This window comes from Sander vitreus, chromosome 22 (assembly GCF_031162955.1).
Source record: "Sander vitreus isolate 19-12246 chromosome 22, sanVit1, whole genome shotgun sequence".
NCBI classification, from domain to species: Eukaryota; Metazoa; Chordata; class Actinopteri; order Perciformes; family Percidae; genus Sander; species Sander vitreus.
In genome coordinates, this window is record NC_135876.1 from 14,343,986 (window position 1) to 14,360,749 (window position 16,764).

The following is a 16,764-nucleotide window of genomic DNA, read 5'->3' on the forward strand; positions in this document are numbered from 1 at the left end:
CCTTCACTGATTTAAATTCCTACACAAGGTATTGGCTGAAACCAAGTGCCGATTCAACACCAGTCAGTGCTCAGTTTCTTTCCCCTTTATAGATTTAAAATATGTATCTCACTGTGCAGAACTATGTGAGGCTGTAACTACACAACACGTCTTAACAACAAAAAAAATTATATATACACACACATGAGAAAATGAAAGTAATTAAATAGATTATTGATGTATAAATGTTTTATGAGCATCTCTGTATTTTACATTCTTTCTATATTTAATATCAGATCCAGTTCAACACTCATTCAGTACTTCATTAGTATCAGCAAGTAACCATAACAACCCCCAAGCTGAGACCAATACTCATTTAATAATAGATAAGATAATATATTCAAGCTATTGAAGTCATTAAAAAGGAGAAAGTCAAGACTTGGAACAATGACGCCAATTCTCCCACAGAATAGTTATTATTCAACATTTGACTGTTACACCAATTAGAGTTCAATCCAGTGACATTTCTGGTCGAGGATACACTTACATGATCCATCAGTTCCCGTTCCATCAGAACAATTATATCACCTAAGATATGATTGACAGACCACAGCAGGGAGAACATGAGAGCGGGTTTTACACCGTCTGCTGTTAAAGACAGCAAAGACTGCTCTTCTTTGGGCATTTTTAGGCATTTATTTTCATAGGACAGATGAGGACATGAAAGGGGAGAGAGAGAGGGAATGACATGCAGGAAAGAGTCGCAGGTCGGTGTCGAACCCACGGCTGCTGCTTCGAGGAGTAAACCTCTATATATGGCCTGGCTCTACCAGTTGAGCTACCCAGGCGCCCAGTCTGCTCTTTTTTTACCTACTGGTCCTGTTACATGAGTTTAGATGTCCGGAGACTGTGGATAGATCCTAAAGATCCTCTTTGATAAAACGAAGATAAGGATTCTATCATACGATTGAGGTGATCCTGTTACCATGGCAAATGCCAGGTAAGGGGGACTTTTATCCTTAGTATGTCGCAGTAGGTAACAAACCTTCTCGCTGTATCTTTTCACAATGTGTATCAAACAAAGTGTAACAAAAGGATCCTTAACATATGGCCTTCAGCTTGCTTTATTGCCTATACGGACTACAATTCTTCATGTAACACAAAAATGTAAAAGGTCACACTGCACTACAACTGTTAAGTGACTGGAAAAGAGTAGGTGTTTAAAAGAATATCAATTTATCAAAATAGGCAAGTGGCTGATAATCTGGAGTGCAATTACTTCAATTATTATGAAAGGCTGCTTCACTTTTTTGGAGAATATTCTGACGATGTTGACTCAGCCTGCTATCTCTGCAAAGCAACCATTTCATTAGCGACGGGGGAAAAAAAAAAATCAATTTGATGGCAAATCATAAGCTGCGTCTCATTAGAGTGAGTAAATGAACCCCCGCTCGCTGTTACACAGACTGTTTAATGATGCAGCTATGTGTTGGGTGTGAGGAAGAAGTGATGAGGCTTTGCAGATGAGGGAGAAATGAAGAGTAAGAAGAGTTCGGGGTAAAAGACATTTACATCTAGGTGGTGTTTATATGAGACATTTAAGGTGTCTCATATCTTAGATACTTAATGACATACTTGTACACTTGCATAAGAGTGTTTGTAAAGGCCCCTCCAGGAATAAAATCCATTTCAGCAAAAATAAAAACAGGAAGACAACCTTTTCAATAAATACTGAGAATGATTACGGTTTTCCTGCTCACATGTAAACCAACCAGATCAGTGGGAGACGATCCATTTATTCTTTTCTGCAGAAAATGTAATTTACTGGACTGCGTATACTGTCCAATTACCATCATGCCTTAATTATGGAAATTATAATCGGTTTTGGTTCAGTTGAAGCCCAGAATCATTATTTTTGACCATCACATTGTCACAATGTTGCTGCGTTTCGTATTGTAATATGCTTTGTAACAAACTGTACTTATATTTCTTTGGAGTTGAACCTGCAGCATCGAGGAGTAAACCTCTGTATATGAGGGCCTGCCCTACCAGGTGAGCTACCCAGGCGCCCTGTACTTATATTTCTACATTGTGCTCTTGTATTCGGAAATTGTTTTGTGTCATTTAACAGACACGTTTTACCTCTGTTCTACTCATGTTTGAATGGCAATCAAATTTTCAGCTCTTTTTTCCGTTCAGGCAGTGTAGCAGAACAGCTGTATTACTACTTCTGCTGCTGTGCCAATTCTCTAAATGTGATCAAAAAGAAAATTACCAGAAGATCCGATCTCTCTTCCTGGATTCTTCTCATGAAAAGAAAAGCTTGGTTCTTCACAACTGAATGCACATGGATGGGTTTTCTTTGGGACAACAATGAAATGGCCAAAGCTTATCATGCGCAACACCAAGGTAGCAGCTAAATTTTCTCATGAGGAGATTGGCAAACCCAGGAGAGTTTTTATATATTCTCCTCTTACTCCACCTCTCTTACTACCTTTCCAAACCTGCCAGTTTTGCCTAAAAATCTACACTGCAAAACGCAGCCTCACAATTCACCATTAACAGTCTAAATACTGTGAACAACTCAAGCAATTATCTGACTGTGTTAAGGGCACACTTTAGGATGCAATAGCAGGTAAATGCTTTACCATATAAACTCAATCTTTGGAACACAGGGGTTTTATAACCACAAGCATCACATTTAAACACTTTGCTTTAATCATCTTCAATTGTCACATACAGGAGAAAGCATTAAATTGTCCAAAGAGCCAAGAATAAAGAGAAACACAAAGTGAGGTAGATAACAGAAAAGGAGACAGGTGGAAGAGGAAGATGGAGGGAGGAAAAACAAACAGAGAGAGCACACAGAGGACTATTATGCAGTTGAGCCCCAGTGACTGGTGTGGCCTCACAGTAAGATCTCCTGTCTTCATTGCTGGCTAAATGCATGTTCGCCATGAGTCTCTGTCCATGGTGCTGAAACAAGCCCCTCTACTGCTCTTACATGTTTTACATGCAGCCCGTGTTTGTGTGTGCTACTACATGTCCAGCAGAAGCACAGAAGTGAAATGTCAGCACTTTGCGAAACACGTGCATATGAATATTGCTTTGCCATAAATACAGTACACGTCATCCGACAGTACTGTATCCACAGGCTTGTATTTCATGGTGATAATACAGTTGACTTCCCAGTCAGCAAGAGTCACAGACCTGCTGCATCTCAGGCAAAAGCCGGTTCAGCTGGATGTTTTGTCTGGCTTTCCATCTTTACTCTGATAATGCCTCACACACACACACACACACACACACACACAAACTGTGTGGTCCTGCTTTCAGCAAGAAATCCAATAGCAAAGGATGAAGTCATGCTCTCCCCTGGGTTGCTTCGATGCCACACTGAGAATACGGCGGGACACAGATCAGGACACAGATCCCTGACTGGCAAACAGGCAAAAAGGCAGGTAGTTAGGCTGTGTTCACTGTAGCAGAACGCACAGTAAAGCCAACCCTGATGTGCAATATGAATTACAACTGGCTTCTCTGAGTGGCCCTGACTCCAACTAACTGTAACAATGTCGAGTCAGGCAGTATCATGGCAGGCTACAGATGGAAAGGCTGAGCATGGAAATGTGATGGCAAACACAGCAACCAATACATGTTCCACTACAGTATCTCATAGACGGAGCGCAGTGGGACGTTTCAGGAATAGAGTGCATAGCAATAAATGGTTTACCAGCCGATTGCTTTAACATCTACAGTGCATTTGTATGAGGGGTAGGGAGTAACAACCCAGTTCAATATATGCTCTTACTCCAGTATGAGAGCTCACGTTGCAGATGTGCGCTCATCATTAAGCACAATATAGAAGCAGATTAATGCAGTCTAGTGCAAAGCAATGGTCCTTTAAATTGGTCGCCTACAACTTCAGAGTTCTCGCTCACCTCAAACAAGGGTCCGATTTTATTCTTCTCCAGATACGACTGAATTCTTGACTGTTGTGGAGACGCCATGAAGAAACTGTTGTGCCTCGCAAGAGCTTTAGCAGAATGAAATCATAAGGTGAGGCGATGTCAGTCGTCCTTCAAAAAGCGTCTCGGCGACTAAAATATGCAAAATGTCCCAAGTGTAGTGTGGCTGCAGCGGAGCCACGTTGAGTTCAGACGGTTTGCGTCAAGTGTGGAGCAGGCGGCTATGAGCCCGGCTCATTGTGGAGACTCAGCCCGGGACCATTCCCAGTTTGTCGCCTCACTGACTCTCTGGCGGCAGCTTCCCCGTAAAAGCCAATGGCAGGGAAGCTCGGCGACAGAGATTACAAATCTTCCGCTTACTGGCTACCAGCAGTTAACGGCGCCACCGCCACTCCCATTTATCCGCCGGGCTCAGCCTTGCCCTCGGTGTTCACCGCAAGTATGGCTACTGTACCTGAACGCTCGCTACACGTGCACGTGCACTGCCAGCGATTAACGCAGGTGCAGTGCATTCTGCTAATTACCGGAAGCAAAGTTGAAAGTTTAACAAGTCCTTTTTATTTTATTTTTTAAATCTGTAATTAATTTAACAACAATTAAACAGTGAAACAGTGACTAAAAAACAAAAGGTCACAGAGTAAGATACCAAAATAAATGGTTACCAAAGTATTGTAACACATTTTAACAACTGGTTGGTGGCATATAAAAAAGGTCATTTCCAAGTCTCCATCCATTGTTATCAGTTTTAATATATGGTTTACATACTGTATACATGACAGCATTTTCGTAGTGTTTTCAAAGAAAATCTGCAGCAAATTATTTTTACATGGATGTAACAAAGACATACAGTATATGAAACACTAAGGAGCTTATTGGTGCAGTTTATTACCACTTGTTTGTTTGCATACTAGTGAGCTAGACAATCTACAATGATACATCAGATAAGTAACACAGAGACACTTTAATCCTGAGTACTGTCAATGTGAAATAACAGAATATATCTCATAGCTCTACCTCCAAAAACCTGTTATGTTAATACTGATAAACCATTGAAAACCTTCACGTGCATGCATGTAATCCAAACACAATGAGAACAAGGGCATGAATCTTTTGACACATTCAGACACTTCATATGTATATTTACAAGCGAATAAACACGTTGAGGAACGTACAAAACACACATTCATATGGTTATCCAATACTGAGATAATCGATAAAGCATAGTCAGAGTTGAAGAGAAGCAGACAAATTATTGGCTATTGTGAACATAATACAAAGCCAAATATCGTTTTTATCAATATTATCTTGCTTATTTCATATGCAAATTAAACTAATAACATGAAATGCAAATGTCCCTCATGGAAAACATAATTTTCAGCCAATAATATGCAGACAGTAAAATGATGGGATTTATTCCATTTCATTGGGCTAATTGAACTGCATTCTCAGGGTATACAGGGTATATTTTTTTCACTGAGTCATTGTCTTGTCAGATGCATTATATGAAAAATATTAAGTATTAAAAATACTATTTACGGTTTTAAAATTCTATTTACACATCAGACAGCTACCCAGGACATATAAAAATGGACCCAATAACTGTCTTTTATTAGGTTGATCCTTCATGGGTGGAGGAAGGACTCAAAGCATCTTCAGCATGTTCCTGGCTGCAGTTTATTATGGGTCACCATCAGGCGGGGGAGGTTGACACAGCTTGTACAACCTAATCAGAGAAACATACACGCAAAATGGCATTTAATTATATAGTGGGTGAACACAAAGCAATGATCTGTTGAGAAATGCCACTTCCCCTGGCAACAGTGCAAAGGAAGTATAACCAGAAATTAAGGCTGCAGTCTTACGAAGAAAACTGTCACCACTGGAAAAATAATTATCCTTAGCAGCCCATATACAGCTTTGTGCTACAAAGTCAAACAACATTAACTACGTTCAAACAGTAAAAATGACACTAGCTTTTACCTTCACAAGTGTTGTTGATACAAAATAAACTCTTTATACTATAGCTTGGTAGCATTCATGAGGGTAGTTTTAAAAAATATGACTTCTAAAATGTACAGAAGTTATATGCATGGTGCAATTTTCAGTACAATCAGCTGTATTTCTTGCATCCTAATACAGCACTGCTGCAGTTTAAATAATCGATTGCACCACTCACATATTTTGGTCTTGATAAGAAATGGCTGTAGGGTAAACTCACACAAAAATGTTACTGTCCCCTTTCATCTACAGATCAGCCAACAAGCAGCATGTCTCATGATGCACAAAGCACACTTCCATATTCTGCAGCAGTCAGTCACACCACAACAATTATGACATGACATGAACCTACTGAGAGTGCAGCAATGTTGCTCTCCAACCACAATGTCTCAACACTAATCATCCCGCTACTTAATTGTATTTGTCAATTTCACTAAAAGGTTCAAAAGGGCTGCCTGTCACACAAAAGCCTATATGCCACAGCCAAATGGTTGAGGCAGTCCTTGTCCTCATCTTGGGGCTACTGAGTACAGGAAGCTCCCTTCTAATGGAACCACTTGGCCCAAGTCCTGCACAAAAAGCACATAACAGAACTACAGTACTTTACAAATTCATGCACTTCTGAAAAGCTGAATTACACTAAATACAGTAGCATGTATTCAAGCCATTGTAGTTTTCCATGTTTTGGAAAAAAAAACTGCTGACTATTTGCCAAAGTATAACACAAGTTTTTTGACTGATTTTATACCTTTCATGGAACACTTAGACTACTTTATGTATATATACATTTGATTTATGCTATTTCCACATAGTGGAGTATTTAAGAGTAGAGGCTTTTTTAAGTTCTTGATGGTATATTCAAGTAAGCTTCAGCATCCAGTATTTTAAACCTGGAAAGTAGTAGTAGTAGAAGTAAAATAGGAGTGTTCTATTTGTCTTTCCTACTGCTTGTTTCCTGTCCTTTCTAGCTTCAGTCACTTGACCTCTACCAAAAATTAGCCATGTCCATCACAGATCCAGCCCTATTACAAACTATCCAAACAAGCCCTGTCCATCCGCAGTCAAAGAGTCCTTGAAAGCACCAACAAGGAAGAAAATCCAACGGTCCCTGCTTGCAACGGCATTGCCATGTGACAAGATCACTTTAAACTAATATAAAAGCGACTTAATGCTAACTGAGGCATCATATATCTTTCTCTTTCTGCAAGTTGATTTTAATGCCCAAGTGAAATTAATGGAAACAATTGGATGCCTGGAGAGGAGGAATTCATTCAAAAAACTATGCTTTAAAAATGGCCAGCAGTAACGTAATGTATGTGATTTGTAGTTAATGAGCTACAACATGCAGAGCCTGCTATGATCATTTAAGGCAAGAAACTACAGGTGGATAGAGTAAAAAATGTAACAAATAGATATAACCATGAAACTTCCTACCGTAATTACATTAAGACAATTATTTTTTGTATTACGTGTTTTCGGAAATTGCATGTTTAACTATGAAAAGGCAATGTCATATTTAAAATGCACTTATTTGGATACAGTTCCAGAACAGAAATGTGAACATTAAATAACGCCAGGTTAAAAAAAATCTTGTTTCATTTTGTTGACATATTAAAGTCAAATGTTTTTTTTACAGAGGGAATTTATTATTCATCATTTTAAAATCAGAAAATACTGTCAACAGCCATAAAAAAAAATTTGCCATGTTTTTAGGAAAGAAATGTTAAATAAATCTGGCTATGAATAATATATGAACAAACCCCTTTATAAAAACCTTCAGAATATAGTTAAACTGGAAAGTTGGTGTATGTAAGTGTACTAAGGTGGAGTTGTTTTGCTCAGAGTATGAGAAAAAACTCATTTTGAGAAAATAATGAAATATATATTTATATCCTGTATCCTCAGGAGAAATCTATAGATTGCGAATAGACAAAGTGTAGTCAAATAAACACCTAAATGTGTATTTTGGTTGTTTTCTTTTCACAAGTCTGATTTAAAAGACATGTTATGGAAGCAAAATAGCCCCAAATCTCAAAATTGACAGTGCATGAAAAACGATGTGTCAGGCCTAAATTTGCTATGCTGATGTTGCCCCACATAAACAGGATGTGGCTGCAGCTTTACCTTGGGACTGATGACGGTGTGCGATCCCTCACTCCCAGATTCTTGGCAGAATTCTGAACTCTCGCCCCCTACAAGACAAACAGGCATCGATAGTTCATGACATCATGGATCAGGTTGAAATGCAACATCCATAAATAGGAGCTAAGAAAAAAAAAAAACATTGGGAGAAAACACAAGAAGCACATGTTTCAAAAGTCGGCCCACAAATGAGCTACGAGCGGACACCATCTTGGCTGCAATACATCTTTTGTGATGGTTTTTGTTTAATGACTTGAGTTCCTCCCAAGTAAGATTGCTTCCTGTTAGGCCGTGAATGACTGGGAGTCACCTGTGAGAGAAAAGGAATCATTTTTATTTTGAACAGCTCCTATAAATATTGTTGGTTGTAAAGTAGATGTCATATGATGCACGTTGAGACCCTACAATTTAAACTACAGCTGCTGTGTGCTGTTTATCTTTGGTATATGTACTTTTTCAACTGTGTTAGCAAAAGACCACATGCAGAATAGTCTTTGTAAGGAAATAAAAGTAAGTAGTAAGGGATTTGTAAGATGAATGGTTCCTGTATGTGAGTGTGTGTGTGTTTGATTATACCCAGTCAGGAGTATGTCTGCTTGCTAATGTCTGTTGGCTGTCGGCAGATACACAAATGTTAGAGAGGTAGAAAGCAACTCCGCCTCTTAATTTAGAAACACGAACACCTGCACTCACAAATACACCCTCTCTCCCTCTGTGATGCATGCCCGCAAGCAAAAATACTACAATCAAATCATTATCTGAAGAGGTCATCAGCGTCTCCTCTTTGAGCAGAGAGGGAGCAACTGGCCTAAAGTGCATCAGCTGACCTCTCAGTTACAACTCTGCCATTTTCCATCTTTCTGTCTGCCCCGAGTTACGTCCAGATAGCGGGATAGCATCAGCAATTACTCAATGCCTATTACAGCCATCCATTCTGATGCCTCCGGACAGAAATGCCCCCAATGTCCCTAAAGGACACTGCACCCAAAAATAGTTTAGATGAGTTAGAGACATAACTCTTTTAAAGTTATTTCAACAAGCTGAACTTGATTTACATACCTACAGTAGCATCTCTGAAACAAACTGATGATGCCTAAAGAATTATAAAATGGCTCACAAGGAAGTAACAAAAATAATAGTCTAGAGGTTGTAAACCAAAGTATTGGTCAAATTAAAAGTTGATGGTGCTAGAGTTTCTTTAGGATTCATAACTGTCTGTTGAACATTTCTTGGCAATCCATCCAACAGTTTTTGAGATATTTCAGTCTGGACCAAAGTGGTGGATCAACGACCAACAGACGAAATGACCGACTGACTGACTGACTGACTAACCAACATTGCCATCCGTAGAGCCATGCCGCTAGCTTGGATAAAAACACACAGCACACATAGGGCCCTATCTTGCACCCGGCACAGCGCAGCGCAAAGCCCGACGCAGTTGTCAATTTCCTGTCCAGCACCCACGTCGTTTAAATAACAAATGCACTTGCGCCCATCTTTTCGGCCATGGGCGTGCTAGTCTAACAGGGAGGTGTGTTCAGGTGAATTCTTGGCGTATTGCTATCTTGAGGCAGCGGGAAGTGATCGCGCCATTGACCAACAAAAACCTGGTCAAAAGTCAATAGTGCAGCATTTCATTGTTATTTTAACAGCGAATTAGTAAAATGTGCATAGGTTCGTGCACAGCGCGCACACACTATGCTTGTTACACACACACACACACACACACACACACACACACACACACGGAAGCGCAGCAGCACACAAACATGCAAAAGATTACAAATAAAAATATTACGGTGCAAATCCGCCATCAAGGTACAAACGCGCCTGGCTTTTAAAGGGAATGGGAGATGATACTCTGATTGGTTTATTGCATGTTACGCCCAAAACACATTTTTGAATTAATGAAGACACTAAGCACAACCCTGTATGATATCATTGCGATACTCAAGGTGTAGCCAAGTGACTCTCAATAGTTTTTTTTTTCATTTCAAAGACCGAACAAGACAGAGTTTTCCCTCGTAGATCCTGGTTGAGCTTTGCCAACCACAAGCGCCTCCTTTCCTCTGATAACTTCTGGCATTCCTCTCCCTGGTTTTTAATAACTTTTGGAAGTCGATAATATTCCAAATGTTTTTCTCGGTCTGACCTATTGGTTCAACCTAAAACACGGCAATAATTAACCATTTTCCTTGACGCCGTTCGGAATCCACTTCAGTGCCTGTGCTTTGTTGTGATGCGGAGTACCTCCAACATGGCAAGTCTGATGACTCGTCATGAGACGCGTCGTGAAAACCCTCTATAGAGTAAAAGATATTTGGATAAAATAAGACAACTGACGTAAATAAGGCTGTCCAAGAAGCAGCAAATATGTGCAGAGTTGTTCCATGCTTGTTTAGAAACACCGATTCACTCACACATGTATTTTGTGTAATTGTTTTCATTTTCACATCTCTGCATTACTTAATAACCAATAAACCTGGTAGCTGATCGTTGTATTTATGATGTCTCTGCACCTACGTAAAACTGAAACTTATTATTCTGCTAAGGCTTTAATGGTTGGAACATCAATGAGAAAGTGAAATAAATATTACCAGAGAGGAAATGTTAAATCTAGTTGACTTCATTTGATCTACCACGTTTTCTTTGGATTTGTAAGTTGAAAAACATTTCTTAGCATTTATAAAAACAGTTATAACTATGCTGAAACAGGAAAAATAAAGTCCAAAAGGGTGACACCACGAGTTATCTTAAGTTAATTTAGATAATTATACTCTTCCACACTCCTTTATACAGACCAAATATTGGAAAATGCTATGCAGAAGTGTACAAATCAAGCTGTGATTGGACCCATTTTGCCCAAATCACTCATGCATTCTCATTGTGAAAGATGTCATCTAGTCTTGATGGATGTCACCTGCTGGGACTGGATTGGCGTCATCGAAACCCTGTGTGATAATCATACTCATCATACTCATCAGATTCATCAGCCGATGTCTGAGAGCAAGGACACACACACACACACACAAAAGTACTGTTTACCTAGAAGCAAACAAGATAGATTGACGGAAACAGCAACTTTCCATACCTGCAACTTTTCATATTCCATTATAAATATTTAAAACTACTCCTTCTACAAGATGGATTTTTTCCAGCCACATACAGCAGTACTCAAGGTCACACAATGCACAGAGTTGCATCCTTCTGGCTGGTAGCCCAGTTCTCCGAGTGCAGAAATGAAATGCTTCTCCTCCCACAGGATCTCAGCCTCTCAACTAACCTCTCCTCTCACTGCAAACAGCAATATAACCACCTCTCGCAGAACTTCTAATGACTGTCTGAGGTATGGGCCAAGATCCGGTCATGGCTGGAGCCTTTTGTGGGGTGAAAATGTGTACGCATTGAGAAAGCAATGTGAATTCCTTCCCTTGAGTCCAAATAGACACGTGGATAAACAAACAAGCTCCAGACTCCTAACCAATATGTTCTTTTTGTAATCACTCTTTTTCACTGCCTCATTTGGTTAGATTCATATTCTGGTTGCAGTGAATGCATAGCTGATAGGAATACTGGAAAGGATACTGAAATCAGATAGGGGTGAAACGGGTGAAGACAAGAGCAGAGATCATTATTTTCTTCTTCTTCTTTGATCACCCAAAAATATACTTACTGTCGCCTGCAGTAATAGTGTCTGAGTGAAATCAAACAATGACCAAGAAAGCTAAAATGACTTAACTGCTCTCTATATGCACCGTTAAAATCCATTGCTAATACTGTTTTGGCAGCCTCGTTTGACTAAATGAAGCATACAGTTTATCTAATGATTTTGGATGCAGAGGTTGCGCTGTGGATTGAAACACAAATTCACTCAGAGTGAGAAAATGTCACCGCGGGGACAGTAGCAGCAAAAGACTGCAGCAGTACTAACAGGAGGCTTAGTAGAAATAAAGAGGCTACGTACACAGTAGTGGTGTGCATGTGTGTGTAAAACATACCTGTTTCCTCATGACATCAGTGGCCTGCATGATGCAGCGAGGAGGCAGACCGTGGTTTCGGGCCAGCAGGATGGCCTGCTCCAGTGTCACACTCAAGGTGCAGCTGTTGGTCAGAGAGGAAAACATAAGGTCAAGCTCGTATGCTCTCAGCCTGCAAACAAACATCAACTGAAGACGAAAGCACGGCAAACTCAAACTCTGGGCTTCATCCAGGTATGTGCACATTTTGCTCCTCTTGTAATTGCTATAACATTGCTCATCTGCTCGCTAATGAACCATTTTACTTGCCACCGAAATGTCACTCACAGCGCGCAAACACACAGCATCAGACTAAAAAGCCTCCTGATCTTTGCTTTACACTGGGCATGGGGGGAGGGGGAGGTACACACTCTTTGGTTTTAGTTTTGGAATGTTTTACATTGTATGTGTGTTAACAGTTAAGGGATAGGGGGGCTGAAAAAAAAGAAAAGAAAGGGCTAAATCTGTGTGTGTAATGTTGCGTCACACGTGTGTAAAAGATGAGTCACACACACACACACACACACAGCAGCATGTGGATAAATCCTTAGAAAGCTTGTGACAGGTGTCAAGGCTGCTAGTGACCTTTCTATGATAACAAGCTGTACTAGTATATCGATCCAGGGCCTCTTCACTGCAAATTGAACTGTCCAACGTTCCAATGCTGCCAGGCTCGGTTTCATTGAGTAACATTGCCATGGGGCTGCTAAGAAATATGAGCTGTTAGTTTAATATCTCCCTCTCTCATGGTAGGGTTTCACACTGACTACAAGCATTTCTTAAAAAAAGGAGCAGATGTGCAATGAGGAACTTATTGCTGCCAGAAGCCATTACTTTGAGTCAATCAGACCAAGATTTATCCCCCTTGTGTTCTGGTTGCACAACTTCATGACAGTGTAACATGATGTGATAAAAGTAATTAACTCAGTAATCATCTCCAGTATGTGCCAAACAATATCCCAGTAGAGAATTGCGAAAGAATGTCCTTTTGCAGGCCACCCCAGAATATTTTTAAGCACCCATTTTGAGCTTCCCACACCGATAAAGGAAGGGGGAATATTTTCACCCACAGAGGATCTTTAAATATCTCTTCAGCTGGAGCAGGATGAAGGAACTGCACAAAATCGTTTCCCTTTTCATTAGGGCTGGTGAGATAGTGTGAGGTGATTTATACCCATCTGTTTTATGTTGTTCCAGCCCATATCACATTTACATTCTGTGTTCCATCCAAAGTCCATTCTAATAAATGAGATGAAACAAGACAAACACAAACATAGGGAAAGAATGACAGAGAGGAGAGGAGCAGAGAAAAGTCCAAACATTTATATCTGAGAAATAACTACTCTGTGAAATTTGACTATAGTGAATAAAAAGTGAGTTAGTGCCTTGGAGTGTGGATTAAGCTTTGTGCTTTTGATACTTTTCTCCCCCTCTGCTATCGTTTCTGTTTTGTTGTCAGACAGTAAACTCTCCTTTCGCCTCTCTAATGGTTTTTGTGGGGGTGATGGACAAAAAAATCTGGAGAAGAAACGAGCTCTGCTGCATATTGCAAAATGCTGATGCCTCCAAAATATCAAGCTTTCACTGTTATTAAAACTCATCCATCACATCAACTAATCCAATCAATAGTGCCTGAGAAGGCTGCCACACTGATAATGCAATTTCCACATTACTAATCTACTGGCTTGGTTTCATAGGTTTTCCCAATGATACCAGATTTAGTTTGTGTGCTCATCATTTACATGAGCAATACAAAGATTATTTGAATATTTTAATGTTTGAAATTATAGAGAGAAAGCAGTGAAATTGGTACATTCATATATAATCTGGTGTTATACATAAAAACTTTGACTGCCAAAGTGAATGACATTGACTTTGTGGATACTACATCAGGCAAAGTCTTGGTAACTCTTCTGTGAATCCAATACGCCCATCAGTCGGCAGCTTTGGAGGGTAAAACAGTGTTTAAGGGGAAAGCCAGTTCACAAATAATCCAAAATATGGCATGGGCCTGTCACCTGCTGTGTCACGGTACACTTGGCCTGCCTGTCTGGGTGAGTTGTGGCTAGTGTGTATAATTGCACAGACACTCACACAAGTATACGCGCACATGCTGTGGGTTAATAAAGTAGTAGCAGTTGTTGTATAGACAGGAACTTTCTATTAGAGCTCAGGCAACCAGGCGGGCTCCATCTACAGCACTTTATCAAGCCATCACTCACATTGGGCGAACGCATAAACGCGGGCGGGTGAGCTTGCGCATGTGACCGAGACAAAAGGATATGGAAACTGTCATGGGGTAAGGAAAAAGAGTATCGGAGAGACAGGTGGGCAGGTGGAGGGAAAGAGCAAAGTATTGGATGAAAAATGAAAGCTCAGGATCAGTGGTGACAAACGATCAGGATATTTCTGTCCTCATGCATTGATAAATGGTGCCCTCAGCAGCAGGTGAATTAGGCTGCCATATATAGAATTCAATGAGAACGGAAGTAATTGACCTGTCTCCTTCCTGTGTAAAGTGCTCTGCCTACTTATAAGTCCCTCATCTGGCCTGAGAAACAATGGGCCCTATTAAGTAGAATATGCAGCTGGTAATTAATGCAGAGAAATGTGTATTAATAGCAAATCCCCACGGTGAGGAGTGCAGGGTTGTCGTGAAATTGAGAGGTAGACAGAGGGTAAAAGAAGGTGCTGAGAACCAGGGAGAAACTGTGGTAGAGATGGTAAAAGGTGAGAAGAGTCAAAATGCAAGAAAGATGAAAAAAAAAGGTAAATTGCCGGAGAGCTGTCAAAATAAAGGAAACGAAGAGCAGGAACGTATAATTTAACTGGAGACGGTTCATAGAGTGCTGGAAGATATGTACTGTAGTATATGTGCCCACACACTCACCGATGAACGCCGCTGTTGCACATGACAATGTGTGTGGCTCCCAGACGCGAGCAGAGCTCAGAAGCCACAGTGAGCAGCCCCACTCCAGAAGCCCCGCATGCGGTGTACTGACAGGCAGCAGTGCGGCGACAACTGATAAAACTTTCCATCAGACGGTACAGCTCCTCCAGAGCATTAAGGGGGCGCATCAACTGGGCAGGAACAGAGGGAGAGGGGTAAGGTACAGGATCCAACAAGGAACAAGAAAGACAACTGCTGAGCTGTTTATGAGCAAAGTGCATAATAAGAGTTGATCTGCTGATCATGGGGTGATTGTGATCCTCTGTCAGGTAGAGTCAGATTGTGCTATTAAAGCATATATACTATGATAAAAGAGAGCTTCCCACTGGGAAAACATGCTGATGTCAGCTTTATAGTGGAGTTTCAGGTAATATAAGGTAATTCCAGGTATGATTGGGTGAATACTTTTTGGATTTACTGTATATTCACACTGATGCAGTCAATACCACTCGCTAAAGTAAACATTTTTGCTGGAGCTCTTCTTTGCTCCATTTTACACATCAGTTGACTTTGCCCCTGCCATTCTGGAAGTTGTTACATGTTCAAGCGCTTCCACACTGCAGCATTAAGATCTAATCCTGTTCTTCAGTTTTTCCATGATGTCATGAATGCAGCATGAGGTTGCGTGAGGTCGCTCGTACCTTATCTATGAGGGCAGCTTTGGGTGCAGAGCTAGGTGGCATGTTGGACTGGTCCAGGTAGAAAGCCCTAGGGGGAGAAACAACAGTTCACACATGGGAGTGATTCTTACTGGTATATCTGCACTGCAGTGGGAGAAAACAACAATCACACACAAGTTGTTTTTTTATTTAGATGCTCTGTTGCTTAAAAAACTAACTGTGGCATTCTTTTCTCTGCATCATTAGGTCATCAGGAGCACTGGCGACTGCCTTTCTGGGAAAAGTAGGCCACCTGCTCATTATGGAGCTCCACCATCTGACTATCAATCATGAGAGTAACTTGGGCAGCGCTCCGCAGAAACACAGACTAAGCATCTCTTGTCCTGGGCATCACTCCAAATGCCATTGCCTCATTCATTCATGGAGTACAGTTGATTTGGTGTCATTTTCTTCATTCGTCCACCAGAGGCAGCACTGGACTGGTGTGGTTATGCAGACAGAGGGGATGTATGCCGCAATGAGTCCATCTGAGGTGAAGTGGTGCAAACTCAGCAGTCTGTGACTCCATCAAATCTCAGTAATCCAGCAGTGTGCTAAAAATAGTTACACTACACCACATTAAACCCCTTGTAATAAAATCACATACTCCATTACTTCTTTGCCGGAAGTAATAATAATAATAATATACAACACACAGTCACCCTTGGAGTACACGTTTCTGAAAATAATCGAGGAAATTTTCAGTTTGAAGAGATGCAGCAACGGCAGACTTTAAGGGAGGGAGATTGTTTACAAGAATCAGTGAAGCAGGGCTCATTCATCTACATTCACTCTGCTATTAAGTCATTAAAATCAGGCCAAGGAGGCATTCATCATGACTGTGCTATTTCTGCCAGACATAATATTAATGAAATTAATTAATCAGAGTAGAGTTAACACATCACTGATTCAAGATTCTATAGTGATTATAAACCAGCCGAGTTGAAATGAAAAGTCATCCAGAACAATTCACACAAAAACATGAATGATATACTTAACCAACGTCCAACTGTAGGAAACATAAGGGCACCCACTCAGGCTTTTAATGCACA

General features: G+C 40.5%; 2 protein-coding genes across 2 annotated transcripts in view; both read right to left on the reverse strand.

The window, feature by feature from the left end:
* The window catches only part of c22h8orf34 (chromosome 22 C8orf34 homolog), a 56,699-nt gene extending 52,532 nt beyond the window's left edge, over window positions 1-4,167 (reverse strand). The window contains exon 1 of the mRNA XM_078280505.1: window positions 3,921-4,167. Within this exon, the coding sequence (XP_078136631.1) occupies window positions 3,921-3,989 (69 nt within the window). The 5' untranslated portion in view covers window positions 3,990-4,167. The remainder of the gene's footprint in view (window positions 1-3,920) is intronic.
* A 315-nt stretch (window positions 4,168-4,482) lies between these two features.
* The window catches only part of prex2 (phosphatidylinositol-3,4,5-trisphosphate-dependent Rac exchange factor 2), a 91,407-nt gene continuing 79,125 nt past the window's right edge, over window positions 4,483-16,764 (reverse strand). Inside the window, exons 37-41 of the mRNA XM_078280451.1 lie at window positions 15,695-15,761; window positions 14,994-15,184; window positions 12,086-12,188; window positions 8,070-8,137; window positions 4,483-5,670 (exon numbers count right to left, since the gene is read on the reverse strand). Coding sequence (XP_078136577.1) covers window positions 5,625-5,670; window positions 8,070-8,137; window positions 12,086-12,188; window positions 14,994-15,184; window positions 15,695-15,761 — 475 coding nt within the window. The 3' untranslated portion in view covers window positions 4,483-5,624. The remainder of the gene's footprint in view (window positions 5,671-8,069; window positions 8,138-12,085; window positions 12,189-14,993; window positions 15,185-15,694; window positions 15,762-16,764) is intronic.